A 16,368-nucleotide genomic window follows, 5' to 3' on the forward strand; every position below is an offset into this window, starting at 1 on the left:
ATGTGGGGAGCGTCCTCCAGAAAATAATCGCTGTGCGCGCAGCAGTCACCAGAGAATAAACCTGTAAAAAATAAAAAATTCACTCACCTGGCCGGCCTCCGATGCGCAGCTCCCCGACGATCCTCCAGCGACGATCCTCCAACGTTGACAGGCTCCCCCCCCCCTACACACACACAGCAGCCAGCACCAGGCATATATAGCTATGAACATATATCCAAGAGCACTCAAATAAAGCTCAAAGTTCTTTGAAAGGTGTGTGCCAGGATCCTCACCCTTGTACCAGAGGGTCAAACGTAATATTCCAGAAAAGGATCGGCACCAAACTCCATATGTATTAATCAGCTCTTAAACTTATATTGCATGATACATTTTGACAGGCAGCGACAGCCCGCTGTTTCGGCCTGTACGGCCTTCTCAAGTTGCCAGAAGTGTCAAATACATTTGTGGTGCCGATCCTTTTCTGGAATATCAGGCATATGTAGCATCATGGCACTGCACTGTCTGCAGCCGCTCCCTCCCTCGCACGCACGCACGTCACTCCTCCCTGGCTGGCCGGGCCTGGAAGCCAGGACTATAGAGTAACTGTCGGGCCTGGCCGCCAGGAGTATCAATGCGCCGCCAAGTAGTCCCCCTCCTCACCAGCCAGTAGCCACCTTATCAGAGGAGGGAGGCCCACAGTTCTGAAATTATCCCGGGAAGGCCCAGACCGGGGAGGGGGCAGGAGAAGACCCGGACCAGACAACCAGCATAAAAAAGAAAAAAAAAGAAAAGTCGTTCTGATGTACTGTGGCATAGGGGCCCCATAGCAATGCTATGGTTGTTATACTTATTGCTACGCCACTGTTGTGTAGTTATTCAGTACTGCAGTGCTAGTTAGAGTAGTACTGTCTGTGTGACTACTGCATTTCTGCTGAGCTGCTCACTCTGAGTGTCAGAGTGACAGACCCTCCGTTAAGCCTCATACACACGAGGCACAAAAGGAGACAAGCAACACAAAAAAAAAGCAGCGACAGATCGTCGCCAGGTCCCTCTGTGCTGCAGCCGTACACACGACGCACAGAAGGACAGAGATGCGGTGGAAGCTGCCACCGAAGGTCCCTCCCCCCCGCCGGAAGCTCCGCTTACTGTGTGTGGGTTGCTGTCGCTAGTCCGTATACACACAGCGGACTAGCGACAGTTGAGGGGAAGTTGCGGCGACAGCTGTTGCAGGCGATTGGCCATGTCAATCGCCTGGCGACAGCTCTGACGGGTGACGGTTCGGGGCGCGCGCGTCATACACACCAGCGACCTGTCGCTGCAACACGCGCGTGCCACGTGGTTGCAGCGACAGCCATAGCCCATGTGTATGAGCCATTAGTGTGCACACTGTGATCGACTGTGCTCTGTGTCACTCCCTTCTGATTAATTCAAGTCAATTCCAACACCAATTACCCCGATTTGAATAAAGTGCAAGTACCCCACATCCATCTGGTGACATCATCAAAACTTGCACGATGTCTGCTGGCACTGGCAGCCGGGGGAAGGCCATCAAGGGCAAGAAGAGAGGGAACATTGCTGGCACCGTCACCGCCAGCAGTTCTGCCATACTGCCCATTCACGTGGTAGCCACTGGCCGTGGATGCACTGGGCGCCCAGCTGATAGGGGGAGTCACGCTGCAGAGGCGCAGCAGCGTGTAGCGGCCATTTTTCAGCAGGGTCGGCGCCACAAATTAGAGGAGAAACGCGGCGAGCCTGTGATGCAGCTGATGGTGGATGAGCACGCCACCTCCACCACCAGCTCTGCAAGAGAGAGCTCCACCCCCTTGGAGAAGGACATTCTGGGTGCACCGGGGTTTCCGGAGGAGTCAAAGATGATGACGGTGATAGTTGGTGGGGATTCCTTGCCTGAGGTGTCAGCAGAAGAAGAGTGTGGGGGGTCATCACCATCCCAGCCATTGTTTGATGATGATGATGATGATAATAATGCTGACCGTGACTACCAACCACAAGAGGGGGATTTTGGCTCTGAGTCTGAGGGGGAAGATGCATCCGTGGGTCTGTCACAGAGGATTAGCATCGCTGACATTGGCAGGAGCAGCAGTGGGCATGGAATGTGGGACCCACAGCCTGCTGCTTCATCTTCTCCTGCCGCAACCACCAGTCAACCCCAGGCCCCAACCCCAGGCCCCAACCCCAGGCCCCAACCACCGCAGGGAGAAAAGAAGCAGCAGCAGTAGCCCATTCAGGGAGTAGGGGCAGATTTCTATCCCCAATCTGGCAGTTTTTTTACTGAGCCGTGGTACCACCAAGTGCCACGGTGAACTATGTGAACTATCTAAACACAATTGCTGTGTCATTTATTTGGAAGTGTCTGTGCTGTCCTAGTTGTGGGGACTAGGACCCAACTGCGGCAGTACGACTGCTTCCTGGAACCTCTCCTAATGTTTTTACTGAGCCGTGGTACCACCAAGTGCCACGTTGAACTATCGAAACACAATTGCTGTGCAATTTTTTTGGATGCGTATGTGCTGTCACAGTTGTGGCAGTACGACCGCTTCCTGGTCCTAGGACCTAGTCCTCCTGATCTTAATTGACACTTTGACAGCCAATTTTTTTGGGGGGGGGATTTTTAAGTCCCCACATAATCAATTAGTATTCCCCTTTAAAAAATAATGATGCTACATGCCTCATACACCCTAAAAAACGTTTTGGAAGCAATTAAGGCCACTTCCGGTTTTCTATGCGGATATCCGAATAGGTTGGATATCCACGGATAATGCATTCGGATATCCGCATTAATCTGGATACCACAAAGTTCTAATTCGGATATCCGATCCAGATCCGGATATCTGGGTATCCGGATCCGGATCAATTTGGATTTTGAAAAGGGGTATCCGAGCAACCCTGCTCCCAGGCCCGCTGCCTGGGCGTCACCCTAGACTCTGCCCTCTCCTTCAGCCAACACAATGTTACCAGAACCTGAAACTTCCACCTTCGAAACATCTTCAAAATCCGCCCCTTTCTGACCCCAGACACTACCAAGCTTTACATCCACGCCCTCATCATCTCCCACCTTGACTACTGCAATGCTGCACTATCTGGCCTCCCCTTAAAACGCATTGAACCCCTTCAATCAGTCATGAATGCAGCAGCTAGACTCACTCATCTAGACTCACTCATCTTTCCCACCACTCTGCCTTCACTTCTCTCCTCTGCAAAGCCCTACACTGGCTTCCTATCAGCTTCAGGATCAATTTTAAGGTTTTGTGCCTTACCTACAAATCTATGCACAAGACCTGCCAAACCTACATTTCTGAGCTCGTGAACAGATATATACCTGCCCGTCCCCTCCAGTCCTCCAATGATCTCCGCCTACAAATCTGTGCACAAGACCTGCCCAACCTACATTTCTGAGCTCGTCCACAGATATATACCTGCCCGTTCCCTCCGGTCCTCTAATGATCTCCGCCTACAAATCTGTGCACAAGACCTGCCCAACCTACATTTCTGAGCTTGTCAACAGATATATACCTGCCCGTCCCTTCCGGTCCTCTAATGATCTCCACCTACAAATCTGTGCACAAGACCTGCCAAACCTACATTTCTGAGCTCGTCAACAGATATATACCTGCCCGTCCCCTCCGGTCCTCCAATGATCGCATTTCTCATTCCCATGCACGCTTACAAGACTACTCAAGAGCTGCCCCCACCCTATGAACTCCCTTCCACTCCCCCTCAGACTCTCTCCTTCCTTCAACACCCTCTAGAAAGCCCTCAAAACACATTTCTTTAAAATAGCCTACCCCATATCTACCACACTCTAACTCTCTGTCAATCACCCTTTCCACAGTCCTACCTTATGTGTCCCCCCCACCCTTTAATTTGTAAGCCTTGACAGGGCATCCCCCCTCCTTTAGTGTGTCCTTCTTAATTTTACTAGTGTTGCTCGGATACCTCATTATCCTATTCGAGTTTGGTTCCGAATTCACTCGAAGTTCAATATCCAATTTAATAGAATATCCGATTTGACCTCGGATATCCGACATCACTATCCGAGTCTGTATTCGAGTAAAATATTCGAGCTGGCCTTAAATAGCTTGTAAAACTTGTATTGGAGGTCAATGATGCATGAAACCACCTTTTTTATGAAGAAAAACATCAAGTGATTATGTGGTGATGTAGTAGTTATAAAAAAAGGTATCAAAATAGTAAATTAACTTCATGAAAAGTGTTTGCATGAGAAGGTGTGTCCAAAATGGTTGTAAGTTGGAAGTCTTCATTTACGTCTCTTCATCTTCTTCTTCTATATCTTCTTCTTTTTCTTCTTCTATATCTTATTCTTCTTTTATATCTTCTTCTTCTTCTTTTTCATCTTCTTCTTCTTTTATATCTTCTTCTTCTTCTTCTTCTTCTTCTTCTTCTTCTTCTTCTTCTTCTTCTTCTTCTTCTTCTTCTTCTTCTTCTTCTTCTTCTTCTTCTTCTTCTTCTTCTTCTTCTTCTTCTTCTTCTTCTTCCTCTTCTTCTTCTTCTTCCTCTTCTTCTCTATCATTATATTATGTGTCTTGGTTTTCCTTTCTTTTGTAATATATTTTTTTACTTCATTTGTGGAAATATTTTATTTTAATAACACCATAGTTATATTTGTGTTGATGGCATAATAGGTAGGTAGTGGCACATTGCAAGCCACAGCGCCTTTTTCTGTGTACCCTGGCGGTGGTAAAACACAGACATCAGCAGGAGGAGGAAGTAGTTGCAGGCTTGCAGCTATTTGTAGTGTGTGGTAATAGTCGGTCGGTACTCGGTAGGAGAGTGGGTGGGCAGGTGGCAGTAGAAAATAGTTCTTCTTCTGTTCTCCCTGGCAGTGGTAGCAGCACACAGACAGCAGAAGCTCAATGCAGCTACAGGAGGAGGAGTAGTGTGTGTAAGGCAGTGAGATGTGACTGAGATAATAGGCCCTGGTTCCTAGCGGTGGTACCAGGGCTGTAAATACACAGCATGAGGTTCCGGACAGCGGTCGTGAAGCCCACATTATGTCCAATACACAATTGGGACAGCACAGTTTTCAACCCGGACACCTCTAAATTAATTATAATTTTTTTTTTCAAATGGATGCAGCTATTTTTGAGCGTAATAGCTGGTGGCGCATGGGCAGCAGCACCTTGTGATGTGTTCCCTGGCAGTGGAAACACACAGACTGCAGGAGGCAATACAGCAGCAGGCGGTGTGAGGAGGATGAGTGTGTGTGGCAGACTGGCATTTGGCAGCAGGCAGGAGGGCAGGCAGTGAGACATAGTAGGCCCTGGTTCCTAGAGGTGGTTCCAGGGCCGTAAATACACAGCATGAGGTTCCAGACAGCGGTCGTGAAGCCCACATTGTGTCCAATACACAATTGGGACAGCATAGTTTTCAACCCGGACACCTCTAAAATAATTACAATTTTTTTTTTCAAATTAATGCAGCTATTGTTGAGCATAATAGCTGGTGGCGCATGGGCAGCAGCGCCTTGTAATGTGTTCCCTGGCAGTGGAAACACACAGACAGCAGGAGGAAATATAACAGCAGGCAGCGTGAGGAGGATAAGTGTGTGGCAGACTGGCAGCAGGCAGGAGGGCAGGCAGCAATACATAGTAGGCCCTGGTTCCTAGCGGTGGTTCCAGGGCCGTAAATACACAGCATGAGGTTCCAGACAGCGATCGTGAAGCCCACATTGTGTCCAATACACAATTGGGACAGCACAGTTTTCAACCCGGACACCTCTAAAATAATTACAATTTTTTTTTTCTAATTAATGCAGTTATTGTTGAGCGTAATAGCTGGTGGCGCATGGGCAGCAGCACCTTGTAATGTGTTCCCTGGCAGTGGAGACACACAGACAGCAGGAAGAAATACAGCAGCAGCAGCAGCAAGTGTAATGTGTGTGTGCACCACTTCATGTCCCCCTCTCGCCGACAACAGGGGCCAGGAATTCGCCTTCCACCCAAGCCTGGTTCATTTTGAGAAACGTCAGTCTGTCCACAGACTTGTGAGACAGACGAGATCGCTTCTTAGTGACGACTCCACCGGCTGCACTGAAGCAACGCTCTGACAGTACGCTGGAAGGGGGGCAGGAGAGCACTTCCAGGGCGTACTGCGCAAGCTCGCTCCAGATCGGCAGGTGCATGACCCAATACTCCATGGGATCAACAGGGGCAACGCTGTCAAACCCGCTGAAGGACCCCATGTAGTCAGCCACCATGCGGGTCAAGCGCTGCCTGTTACAGGAGAAGGATGCTGCTGCAGGCACCTCCTCTCTAGTCCTTGACAGCTCTACACTCATGTAGAGCTCTTGGGTCAGAGACAGCAGGTCTGTGGTGCGCGTGCGCTTGCTGCTGGTGGATGCAGGCACCTGCTGCTGCCTCTGTGCTGTCTGGACAGTGGGGGTGGATGTCTGAGGGAAGGCTTCCTCCAAGCGCTCAACAAGGGACAGCTGCAAATCCCTCATTTGTTGCGCACGGTCTCCTCCTGCAGGCAGGAACTGGCTGAGCTTCCCCTTCAGACGTGGGTCCAGCATCATGCAGATCCAGATGTCCTCCCTCTGCTTCATCTGGATCACCCTTGGGTCCTTGCGCAGGCACCTCAGCATGTGCGCTGCCATTGGGAATAGTCTGGCCACGTCTGTTGGCACATCATCGGCAGCCCCAGACCCGACATTGCTGTCCTCCTCTGCCTCCTCCACCTCATCCTCTCTCCATCCCCGCACCACTCCAGCTGTGCTCTGCTGCTCCCCCTCATCAGCAGCAAGGTCAGGGACCTCCACCAACTCCAAGCCCTCCTCCTCCTCAGAAGTGGCCTGTGAAGTTGCCTGCAGCTCCTGCTGGTGCAAGGCTGCCGCTCCCTCTTCCACCAGTGCATACAGGGCCCTGTCCAGCACACACACCAAGGGGACCAACTCGCACACCATTGCATGGTCCCTGCTGACCATGTTGGTGGCCTGCAGGAAGGGTGCCAGGACTGAGCACACCTGCTGCATGTGCCCCCAGTCCTCCGTGGAGATGATGGACGGGAGGTTGGTGGTGGCACTCCCAGTTGCAGTGATGGAGGCAACTGTTGCACGTGCAAGGTACTGGCTGACAGCCTGCCTCTGTTCAACCAGATGCTCCAACATCGCCAGGGTGGAGTTCCAGCGAGTTGGAACATCGATCATGAGCCGGTGCTGTGGAAGGTGCAGCTCCTTCTGCACCTCTTCCAGGCTCTCTACGGCTGCAGGCGAGAGCCGGAAATGACACATGACCTTCCTTGCTGCCTCAAGGAGTCGGTCCATCCCCTGGTAGGTCCGCAGGAACTTTTGGACTACCAGGTTCAGGACGTGCACCAGGCAGGGGATGTGGGTCAGGTCTCCCCTGCTGATGGCAGCAACCAGGTTTGCCCCATTGTTGGACACCACCTCTCCGACTCTGAGGCCTCTGGGGGTCAGCCAATTCCTCTCCTGCTCTCGGAGTTTGGCCAGGACGTGGTTCGCCGTCAGTTTGGTCTTCCCCAGGCTGACCAATTCCAGCAGGGCTTAGCAGTGGCGGGGCTTCATGCTGCTGCTGAGGCGGGGGGTTTGGGCTGGTGTGCCGGAGGATGCAAGCGGATCAGAGGAACCTGCTGCTGTTCCACTGACCCTGCATGGCGGCACCACCCACTGTGTTGTTGCTGCTGCTGCTGCTCTGACAGTGCCCGATGCTGCTCCCCCCTCCTCACCCCCTTCCACCAAGCTGACCCAATGCGTGGTGCAGGACAGATAGCGGCCAGTCCCAAACTGGCTTCTTCACGAGTCCATGGTGATGTGGACCCGTTGACCCACCGCATGCTCCAGCCCTCTCCCGACATTGGCCATCACAGAGCGGTGAAGTGCAGGTATGGCCGTGTGTGCAAAAAAATGTCGGCTGGGGATTGGCCAATCGGGGGCTGCACACATAAGGAGTGCACGCATGTCGCTCCCCTCCTGCACAAGGGAATAAGGCAGGAGTTGGGAGCACATGGCCCGTGCCAGCAAGCCGTTCAGCTGACGCACGCGACGGCTGCTGGGAGGCAGAACCCTGACCCCCCCCTGGAAGGTGTCGCTGAGCAGGGTCTGGCGAGGCCTTTTGCTGGCACGGGAAGCAGTGGAGGGAGCAGAGGAGGCCACTGAGGACTGGCTGCCAGAACAGGCCTCAGTGTCGGCAGCAGGAGTTGCAGAGGGAGGAGGAGCAGTGCGTTGCTGACGCACTCCTGCTGGTGCTGCTGGAGGAGGTGGAGGAGGGCGGGTGGCTGCTGCCGATGGCTTCGCAGTGGTGGCGGGTCTGCCACTGCCAGCTTCTTTCAACTTCACAAACTCCTCATGCTCGTGAAAGTGTTTCCCTGCAAGATGGTTGACCAGAGAGGTGGTGCCAAACGCAGAGGGCTCCTTCCCTCTGCTGAGCTGCTTGCGGCACTGGTTGCAGGTGGCATACTTGCACTCTAAATATGGAAGGGTGAAAAAATTCCATATTGGGGAGGTGAAGTTGCCCCTTCGGCTGGAAGGTGCTGCTGGTCTCCCTGTGGTGGTTGGGGGGGGGGGGGGGTTCTTGGTGCGGCTGGTGGTGGCACTGGCAGAACTCGTCTCCTGATCAGCACGCTGTGTGGCCTGCATGCCATGCCCACTTCTGATCCTGCCCATGCCTGCGATGCTGATCCTTCTAGCAAGGCCCGCAGACGCATCCTCCTCCTCCTCCTCAGAGCTGATGACATCCCCACTCCCAGGACCTGGCACCCAGTCTTTGTCCTTCACCCTGTCATCATCATCCTCCCCCTCCGCAAACATGTCCTGCTGGGATCCCCCAAACTCTCCTTCTGCATGCATGGGCGGATGGACAGTCACCACTGTCTGACTGTCCAAAGCATCATCCCCCAAAGTGCCCATGAGCATTCCTTCCTCCGCCAATTCTTCCGCAACAGCATTCCATAACCCCACTGCGCTTGGGGATAACAAGGTGCTGAGTGACAGGGTGCTGATGTCGCCCGCTGGGGCTGGAGAACTGCACTCCTCCTCCTCCTCCTGCTCCCCAGGCAGTGCTGGTCGGCTGCTGCTGCTCTTGTGGTGGCGGGGGTGGAGTACTCGGTTCCAGAGATAAAGGTGGCCTGCTCATCCACCATCAGTTCCACCACAGCGTCTGTGTCCTTCTCCTCAATAGGACGGCTACGACCTGGCGGTGGGAGGAACATCTGGGCCACACGCTGCTGCTGCTGTGTCTCTGCAGCATGACTCCCAGCTGTTGGGCGGCCAAGGCGTCCACGGCCAGTGGCTAATGGCGGAATAGCCACTGGTGCAGATGCAAAACTGCGCATGGTGGTGGTGGCGCGGCTGCCACACCCACGACCTCCTCTCTTGGCGATGCCCTTGAAGCCCTTGCTGCACCTGCCCAAACCGCGGCTGCCAGTGCCAGACATTGTATGTTTTTAATATTATACAAATGAAAAAAAAACGTATGTATGTAAAGGCGGGTGGGACAAGTGGGGTACTTTAATGGGGTGGGACTGGTGGTGGTGGGTGTGTGAGGTGACGGACAGGTGTACTCTACAGCAGAGATCGGTGTAGCGCTAACGAGAGAGTGCGCACTGTGCACACAAAAACCCTAGCTGACGCTGACTGACGGTGTCCCTATACACAGACTACAGTACAAGTCAGCAAATACACAATAGAAGTAATAGAAAGAAATAGGACGGGTGTAGCACTAACGAGAGGGTGCGGACAGCGCAGACGTGCACTGCGTACACAAAGACCCTAGCTGACGCTGACTGACGGTGTCCCTATACACAGACTACAGTACAAGTCAGCGAATACACAATAGAAGTAATATATAAACAATAGGACCGGTGTAGCACTAACAAGAGGGTGCGGACAGCGCAGACGTGCACTGCGCACACAAAGATCCTAGGTAACGCGGTGACGGACGGTACCTATACACAGACTAGAGTACAGTACACTACAGTACTACTAACTAAACAATAGAAGAATCTAGCTAAATAATAGAACAGGTGTGACTAGAATACAGAGAGCAGATACAGCAGGACAGGTATAGCAGTAAAGCTGGGCCTTGCTAACTACAAAATAGTACAAATCTATCTAACACAGAAGTACTAGTAGTACAGGAGTAGAGTAGGACAGGTGATAGCACAGGTAAGGTAACTAGAGACTAGAGCACAGAGCAGGGCAGGCTGCCTTGCCTAGGCACAGGGCCTAGCTGCTGGCTGCAGGCCTGCAGCAGCACCAGTGACAGTCTCTCTCCCTCCCTAGTCCCCCTAGTAATCACCCAAACTAAACTGCCTAAAATGCAATCTATCTACAATAAAAAGCAATGCAGTTGAAGATCAAGTGTTGGAGTGTAAAAATGCTAGGTTTAGAACAATAGCAATGCACTTGCACACAGACAAAAAGCACTGGAGCAGTTCTCTCAGTACTATCAGTCAGTAAGTCGCAAGCAGGACGAGTGAGGCAACATGGCGCCCGCTATTTATAGAGGGGGGCTTGGCCAGGCTCCCCCTCTGTGATTGGCTGCAGTCAGAGGGCTTGGAGCCCTCTGATTCGCTTGTGAGGACTCGAGGTGACGTCTGGCATGACGCTATCCGAGCTCGTGACGCTATCCGAGCTCGGATAGCTAGGATATCTCCGGATATCTGATTGCTATCCGACTGCGCTCGGATAGCACAGCCCGGATAGCTAATACTATTCGAGCTCGGTATTCGAGCTCGAATAGTGAAAAAAGAGCTAGGATATCCGAGTAACTCGGATATCCTAGCTCAGATGAGCAGTAGTGTTGGGCGAACAGTGTTCGCCACTGTTCGGGTTCTGCAGAACATCACCCTGTTCGGGTGATGTTCGAGTTCGGCCGAACACCTGACGGTGCTCGGCCAAACCGTTCGGCCATATGGCCGAACTAAGAGCGCATGGCCGAACGTTCCCCGAACGTTCGGCTAGCGCTGTGATTGGCCGAACGGGTCACGTGGTTCGGACCCGAACGCGCTCTGATTGGCCAAACTGTCACGTGGTTCGGGTAAATAAATACCCGAACCACGTCATATCTCCGCCATTTGTCTGTGGGTTTAGCTTTGGGTAGGCAGGCAGGGTAGTTCGCGCTCCAGCCACGCTAGCCAGGGTCCCCCCCAGTCATTGTGTGTCACTGCTGGGAACAGTAGTACACCGCTCGTTCAGCCACACTATATAGCATTCTGTGTACTGTTCTGTGTCTGCTGGGAACAGTGGTACACCGCTCGTTCAGCCACACTATATGGCATTCTGTGTACTGTTCTGTGTCTGCTGGGAACAGTAGTACACCGCTCGTTCAGCCACACTATATAGCATTCTGTGTACTGTTCTGTGTCTGCTGGGAACAGTAGTACACCGCTCGTTCAGCCACACTATATAGCATTCTGTGTACTGTTCTGTGTCTGCTGGGAACAGTAGTACACCGCTCGTTCAGCCACACTATATAGCATTCTGTGTACTGTTCTGTGTCTGCTGGGAACAGTGGTACACCGCTCGTTCAGCCACACTATATAGCATTCTGTGTACTGTTCTGTGTCTGCTGGGAACAGTAGTACACCGCTCGTTCAGCCACACTATATAGCATTCTGTGTACTGTTCTGTGTCTGCTGGGAACAGTAGTACACCGCTCGTTCAGCCACACTATATAGCATTCTGTGTACTGTTCTGTGTCTGCTGGGAACAGTAGTACACCGCTCGTTCAGCCACACTATATAGCATTCTGTGTACTGTTCTGTGTCTGCTGGGAACAGTGGTACACCGCTCGTTCAGCCACACTATATAGCATTCTGTGTACTGTTCTGTGTCTGCTGGGAACAGTAGTACACCGCTCGTTCAGCCACACTATATAGCATTCTGTGTACTGTTCTGTGTCTGCTGGGAACAGTAGTACACCGCTCGTTCAGCCACACTATATAGCATTGTTTACTGACACTATATAGCAGACTATATAGCATTGTGTGTACACCGCTCAGCCAGACTATATACCATTGTTTACTGACACTCTGTGTACACCGCTCAGCCAGACTATATACCATTGTTTACTGCCACTCTGATTCTGCTGGGAACAGTAGTACACCGCTCGCTCAGCCAGACTATATACCATTGTTTACTGACACTCTGTGTACACCGCTCAGCCAGACTATATACCATTGTTTACTGCCACTCTGATTCTGCTGGGAACAGTAGTACACCGCTCGCTCAGCCAGACTATATACCATTGTTTACTGACACTCTGTGTACACCGCTCAGCCAGACTATATACCATTGTTTACTGCCACTCTGATTCTGCTGGGAACAGTAGTACACCGCTCGCTCAGCCAGACTATATACCATTGTTTACTGACACTATATAGCAGACTATATAGCATTGTGTGTACACCGCTCAGCCAGACTATATACCATTGTTTACTGACACTCTGTGTACACCGCTCAGCCAGACTATATACCATTGTTTACTGCCACTCTGATTCTGCTGGGAACAGTAGTACACCGCTCGCTCAGCCAGACTATATACCATTGTTTACTGACACTCTGTGTACACCGCTCAGCCAGACTATATACCATTGTTTACTGCCACTCTGATTCTGCTGGGAACAGTAGTACACCGCTCGCTCAGCCAGACTATATACCATTGTTTACTGACACTATATAGCAGACTATATAGCATTGTGTGTACACCGCTCAGCCAGACTATATACCATTGTTTACTGACACTCTGTGTACACCGCTCAGCCAGACTATATACCATTGTTTACTGCCACTCTGATTCTGCTGGGAACAGTAGTACACCGCTCGCTCAGCCAGACTATATACCATTGTTTACTGACACTCTGTGTACACCGCTCAGCCAGACTATATACCATTGTTTACTGCCACTCTGATTCTGCTGGGAACAGTAGTACACCGCTCGCTCAGCCAGACTATATACCATTGTTTACTGACACTATATAGCAGACTATATAGCATTGTGTGTACACCGCTCAGCCAGACTATATACCATTGTTTACTGACACTCTGTGTACACCGCTCAGCCAGACTATATACCATTGTTTACTGCCACTCTGATTCTGCTGGGAACAGTAGTACACCGCTCGCTCAGCCAGACTATATACCATTGTTTACTGACACTCTGTGTACACCGCTCAGCCAGACTATATACCATTGTTTACTGCCACTCTGATTCTGCTGGGAACAGTAGTACACCGCTCGCTCAGCCAGACTATATAGCATTGTGTTTACTGCCACTCTGTGTACACCGCTCAGCCACACTATATAGCATTGCGTACTCTGCCAGTCAGTGTGTATATTGCTGGGATCAGTAATACTCCACTCACCGTCAACCACTATATGAGCTCAACATGAGTTCCCCAGAGACCTCCGCTGTGAGCAGCACTCCCAACAACAGCAACAGCCAACGCCCCACGCAAGCTATAACATCCACCCCAGCAGCCAGTGGTCAGCAGCAGCCCTCCCCGGAGGAGAACGTTGTGTCCATCAGTCCGTCGCCAGAGCGATTAATGAGGGCTGCCATTGAGGAGATGATGGGGCCTGATGTGGAGGAGGAGGTCTGGCTCAGGCCAGCATCCCAAGTTAATGTTGAGGACGATGAGGGGTCTGTGTCTGGGGATGTTGGGGTGGCAGAGGTGGTGGGTGGGTCAGACTCAGGAGAAGAGTTGTATGATGAGGATGATGATCGGGACCATCTGTATGTGCCTCAGAGTCCGACCCCGGAAAACATGTTGTATCGTGTGTTTAGGTACTAAAATCTGCGTTCCCTCCCAGTAGTGTTGGGCGAACAGTGTTTGCCACTGTTCGGGTTCTGCAGAACATCACCCTGTTCGGGGTGACTATATAGCAGACTATATAGCATTGTGTTTAATGCCACTCTGTGTACACGGCTCAGCCACACTATATAGCATTGTGTTTACTTCCACTCTGTGTCTGCTGGGAACAGTAGTACACCGCTCACCCGCCACTGTATAGCATTGTGCTCTGTGTCACTGCTGACAATAGTGGTACACCGCTCACCCACCACTGTATAGCATTTCTGTACTGCCACTGTACTGCTGCCAGTCAGCGTGTACTTTAAGGATAAGTGAAATGAGGAAGAAATCCGGTGAAAGAGGGAGGGGCAAGGGAAGAGGTGTTTCCCCTGACGGTTCACGTACAGGCCACAGGGGAGCACCCAAGAAAACCCACTCAATACTGCCCATGTTGTCCAGGACAACAACCCTCACAGATCCAAAAGAACAGGATCAGATAATTACTTGGATGACCTCTCAAGCGTCCAGCAGTGGGTTAAGCAGCACCAGCACATCACGCACGAGGTCCGAGTCCTCAGCCAGTTAAAGTCTGGGCTTTCTTTGAAGACTGCACTGAGGATGTAACCATGGCGATTTGCAAGGTGTGCAAGACCCGCCTGAGCAGGGGGAAAAGTATTAACAACCTCTCCACCACCAGCATGAGCCGCCACATTCTATCCAAACATCCCACTCTGTGGGCAAACGCGGCAGGACAGGGTACCACCAGCAACACTGCCTCCCTTGGGTTCACCAGACTCACCACCAGACCCGCCTCAGCAGCAGCAGTAGCCCAGCCATTGCGTGGTTCACAACATTCACAAACATCAGACGATGCTGACACTGTCACTTTCCGGACTAGTGCTCTTGAGGTCTCCCAGTGTTCATCAAACACAACAACCAACAGCCCTTCGGTGTGCAGCGCTACGGTTGAGTTGTCTGTCTCTGAGATGTTTGAGCACAAGAGGAAATTGCCAGCAAATGACCCCCGGGCCGTGGCAGTAACAGCCAGCCAGCATAGCCAAGCTTCTGGCCTGCGAAATGCTGCCATATCGAGTGGTGGAGACAAACAGCTTCAAGGGCATGATGTCAGTGGCCATCCCACGTTACGTGGTTCCCAGCCGCTACCACTTTGCGCGCTCTGCAGTGCCTGAGTTGCATGAGCACGTGGTCAGCTAAATAACCCGAAGCTTGAAGAATGCCGTTGCCTGCAAGGTTCACCTCACCACTGACACCTGGACGAGTGCGTTCGGCCAGGGTCGATACATCTCCCTTACCGCGCACTGGGTGAACCTTGTGGAGCCTGGCAGCGATTCCTCACCTGCTACGGCGCGGGTGTTGCCCACGCCGCAAACAGCTGGATAACAACAGCAGCACCTACCTCTCTGACTCCTTCTCCTCCAACGCATCTCAAAGCTGTACCTCATCCGGAAATGCTAACCCAGCACCAGCAGCAGTAGGATCGTGGAAGCAGTGCAGCACAGCTGTTGGCATGCGTCAGCAAGCGTTGCTGAAGCTGATCTGCCTTGGGGATAAGCAGCACACAGGGGAGGAAATTTGGAGGGGAATAAAGGAACAGACGGATTTGTGGCTGGCACCGCTGGACCTGAAACCGGGCATGAAGCTAGACACCTGGCACGAACTGGCAATGTACGCAATAGAGGTGCTGGCTTGCCCGGCAGCCAGCGTTATGTCGGAACGCTGTTTCAGTGCTGCCGGAGGCATCATCACAGATCGGCGTATCCGCCTCTCCACAGAAAATGCAGACCGTCTGACTCAAATTAAAATGAATCAATCCTGGATTGGAAACGACTACGCAACACTCCTGGACCCCAACCAAGTAACATGACCGATGAACATCTGGGATGGTTTAGCGTTTCCGGTCCCTGTTTATTGAACCTCTCATCTGTATTACATTTATGACTGCATGGCGGCAAAAAGCATTGCTGCTATATCCGCACGCTTTTTGTCCTCATGCAAGGCCTGGGTTGTTGTGTCTCACAAAGCGTGGCCTTCTCCTCCTGCGCCTCCTCCTGTTCCATCACGTGTGCTGCTGCTGCTGCTGCTGGGTTACCGTTGCCGGTCCCTGTTTATGGAACCTCTTATCTTTATTACATTTATGACTACATGGCGGTACAAAGCATGCTATCCGCACGCTTTTTGTCCTCATGCAAGGCCTGGGTTGTTGTGTCTCACAAAGCGTGGCCTTCTCCTCCTGCGCCTCCTCCTGTTCCATCACGTGTGCTGCTGCTGCTGCTGCTGCTGCTGGGTTACCGTTGCCGGTCCCTGTTTATGGAACCTCTTATCTTTATTACATTTATGACTACATGGCGGTACAAAGCATGCTATCCGCACGCTTTTTGTCCTCATGCAAGGCCTGGGTTGTTGTGTCTCACAAAGCGTGGCCTTCTCCTCCTGCGCCTCCTCCTGTTCCATCACGTGTGCTGCTGCTGCTGCTGCTGCTGGGTTAGCGTTGCCGCGTGGTCCCTGTTTATTGAACCTCTTATCTTTATTACATTTATGACTACATGGCGGTACAAAGCATGCTATCCGCACGCTTTTTGT

At 51.9% G+C, this 16,368-nt stretch overlaps 1 protein-coding gene across 1 annotated transcript in view; it reads left to right on the plus strand.

The window, feature by feature from the left end:
• The window catches only part of LOC137571083 (vomeronasal type-2 receptor 26-like), a 193,548-nt gene that overhangs the window by 134,508 nt on the left and 42,672 nt on the right, over positions 1–16,368 (plus strand). The window contains exon 5 of the mRNA XM_068279765.1: positions 1,448–2,030. Within this exon, the coding sequence (XP_068135866.1) occupies positions 1,448–2,030 (583 nt within the window). The remainder of the gene's footprint in view (positions 1–1,447; positions 2,031–16,368) is intronic.

Source organism: Hyperolius riggenbachi, chromosome 4 (assembly GCF_040937935.1).
Source record: "Hyperolius riggenbachi isolate aHypRig1 chromosome 4, aHypRig1.pri, whole genome shotgun sequence".
Lineage (NCBI taxonomy): Eukaryota > Metazoa > Chordata > Amphibia > Anura > Hyperoliidae > Hyperolius > Hyperolius riggenbachi.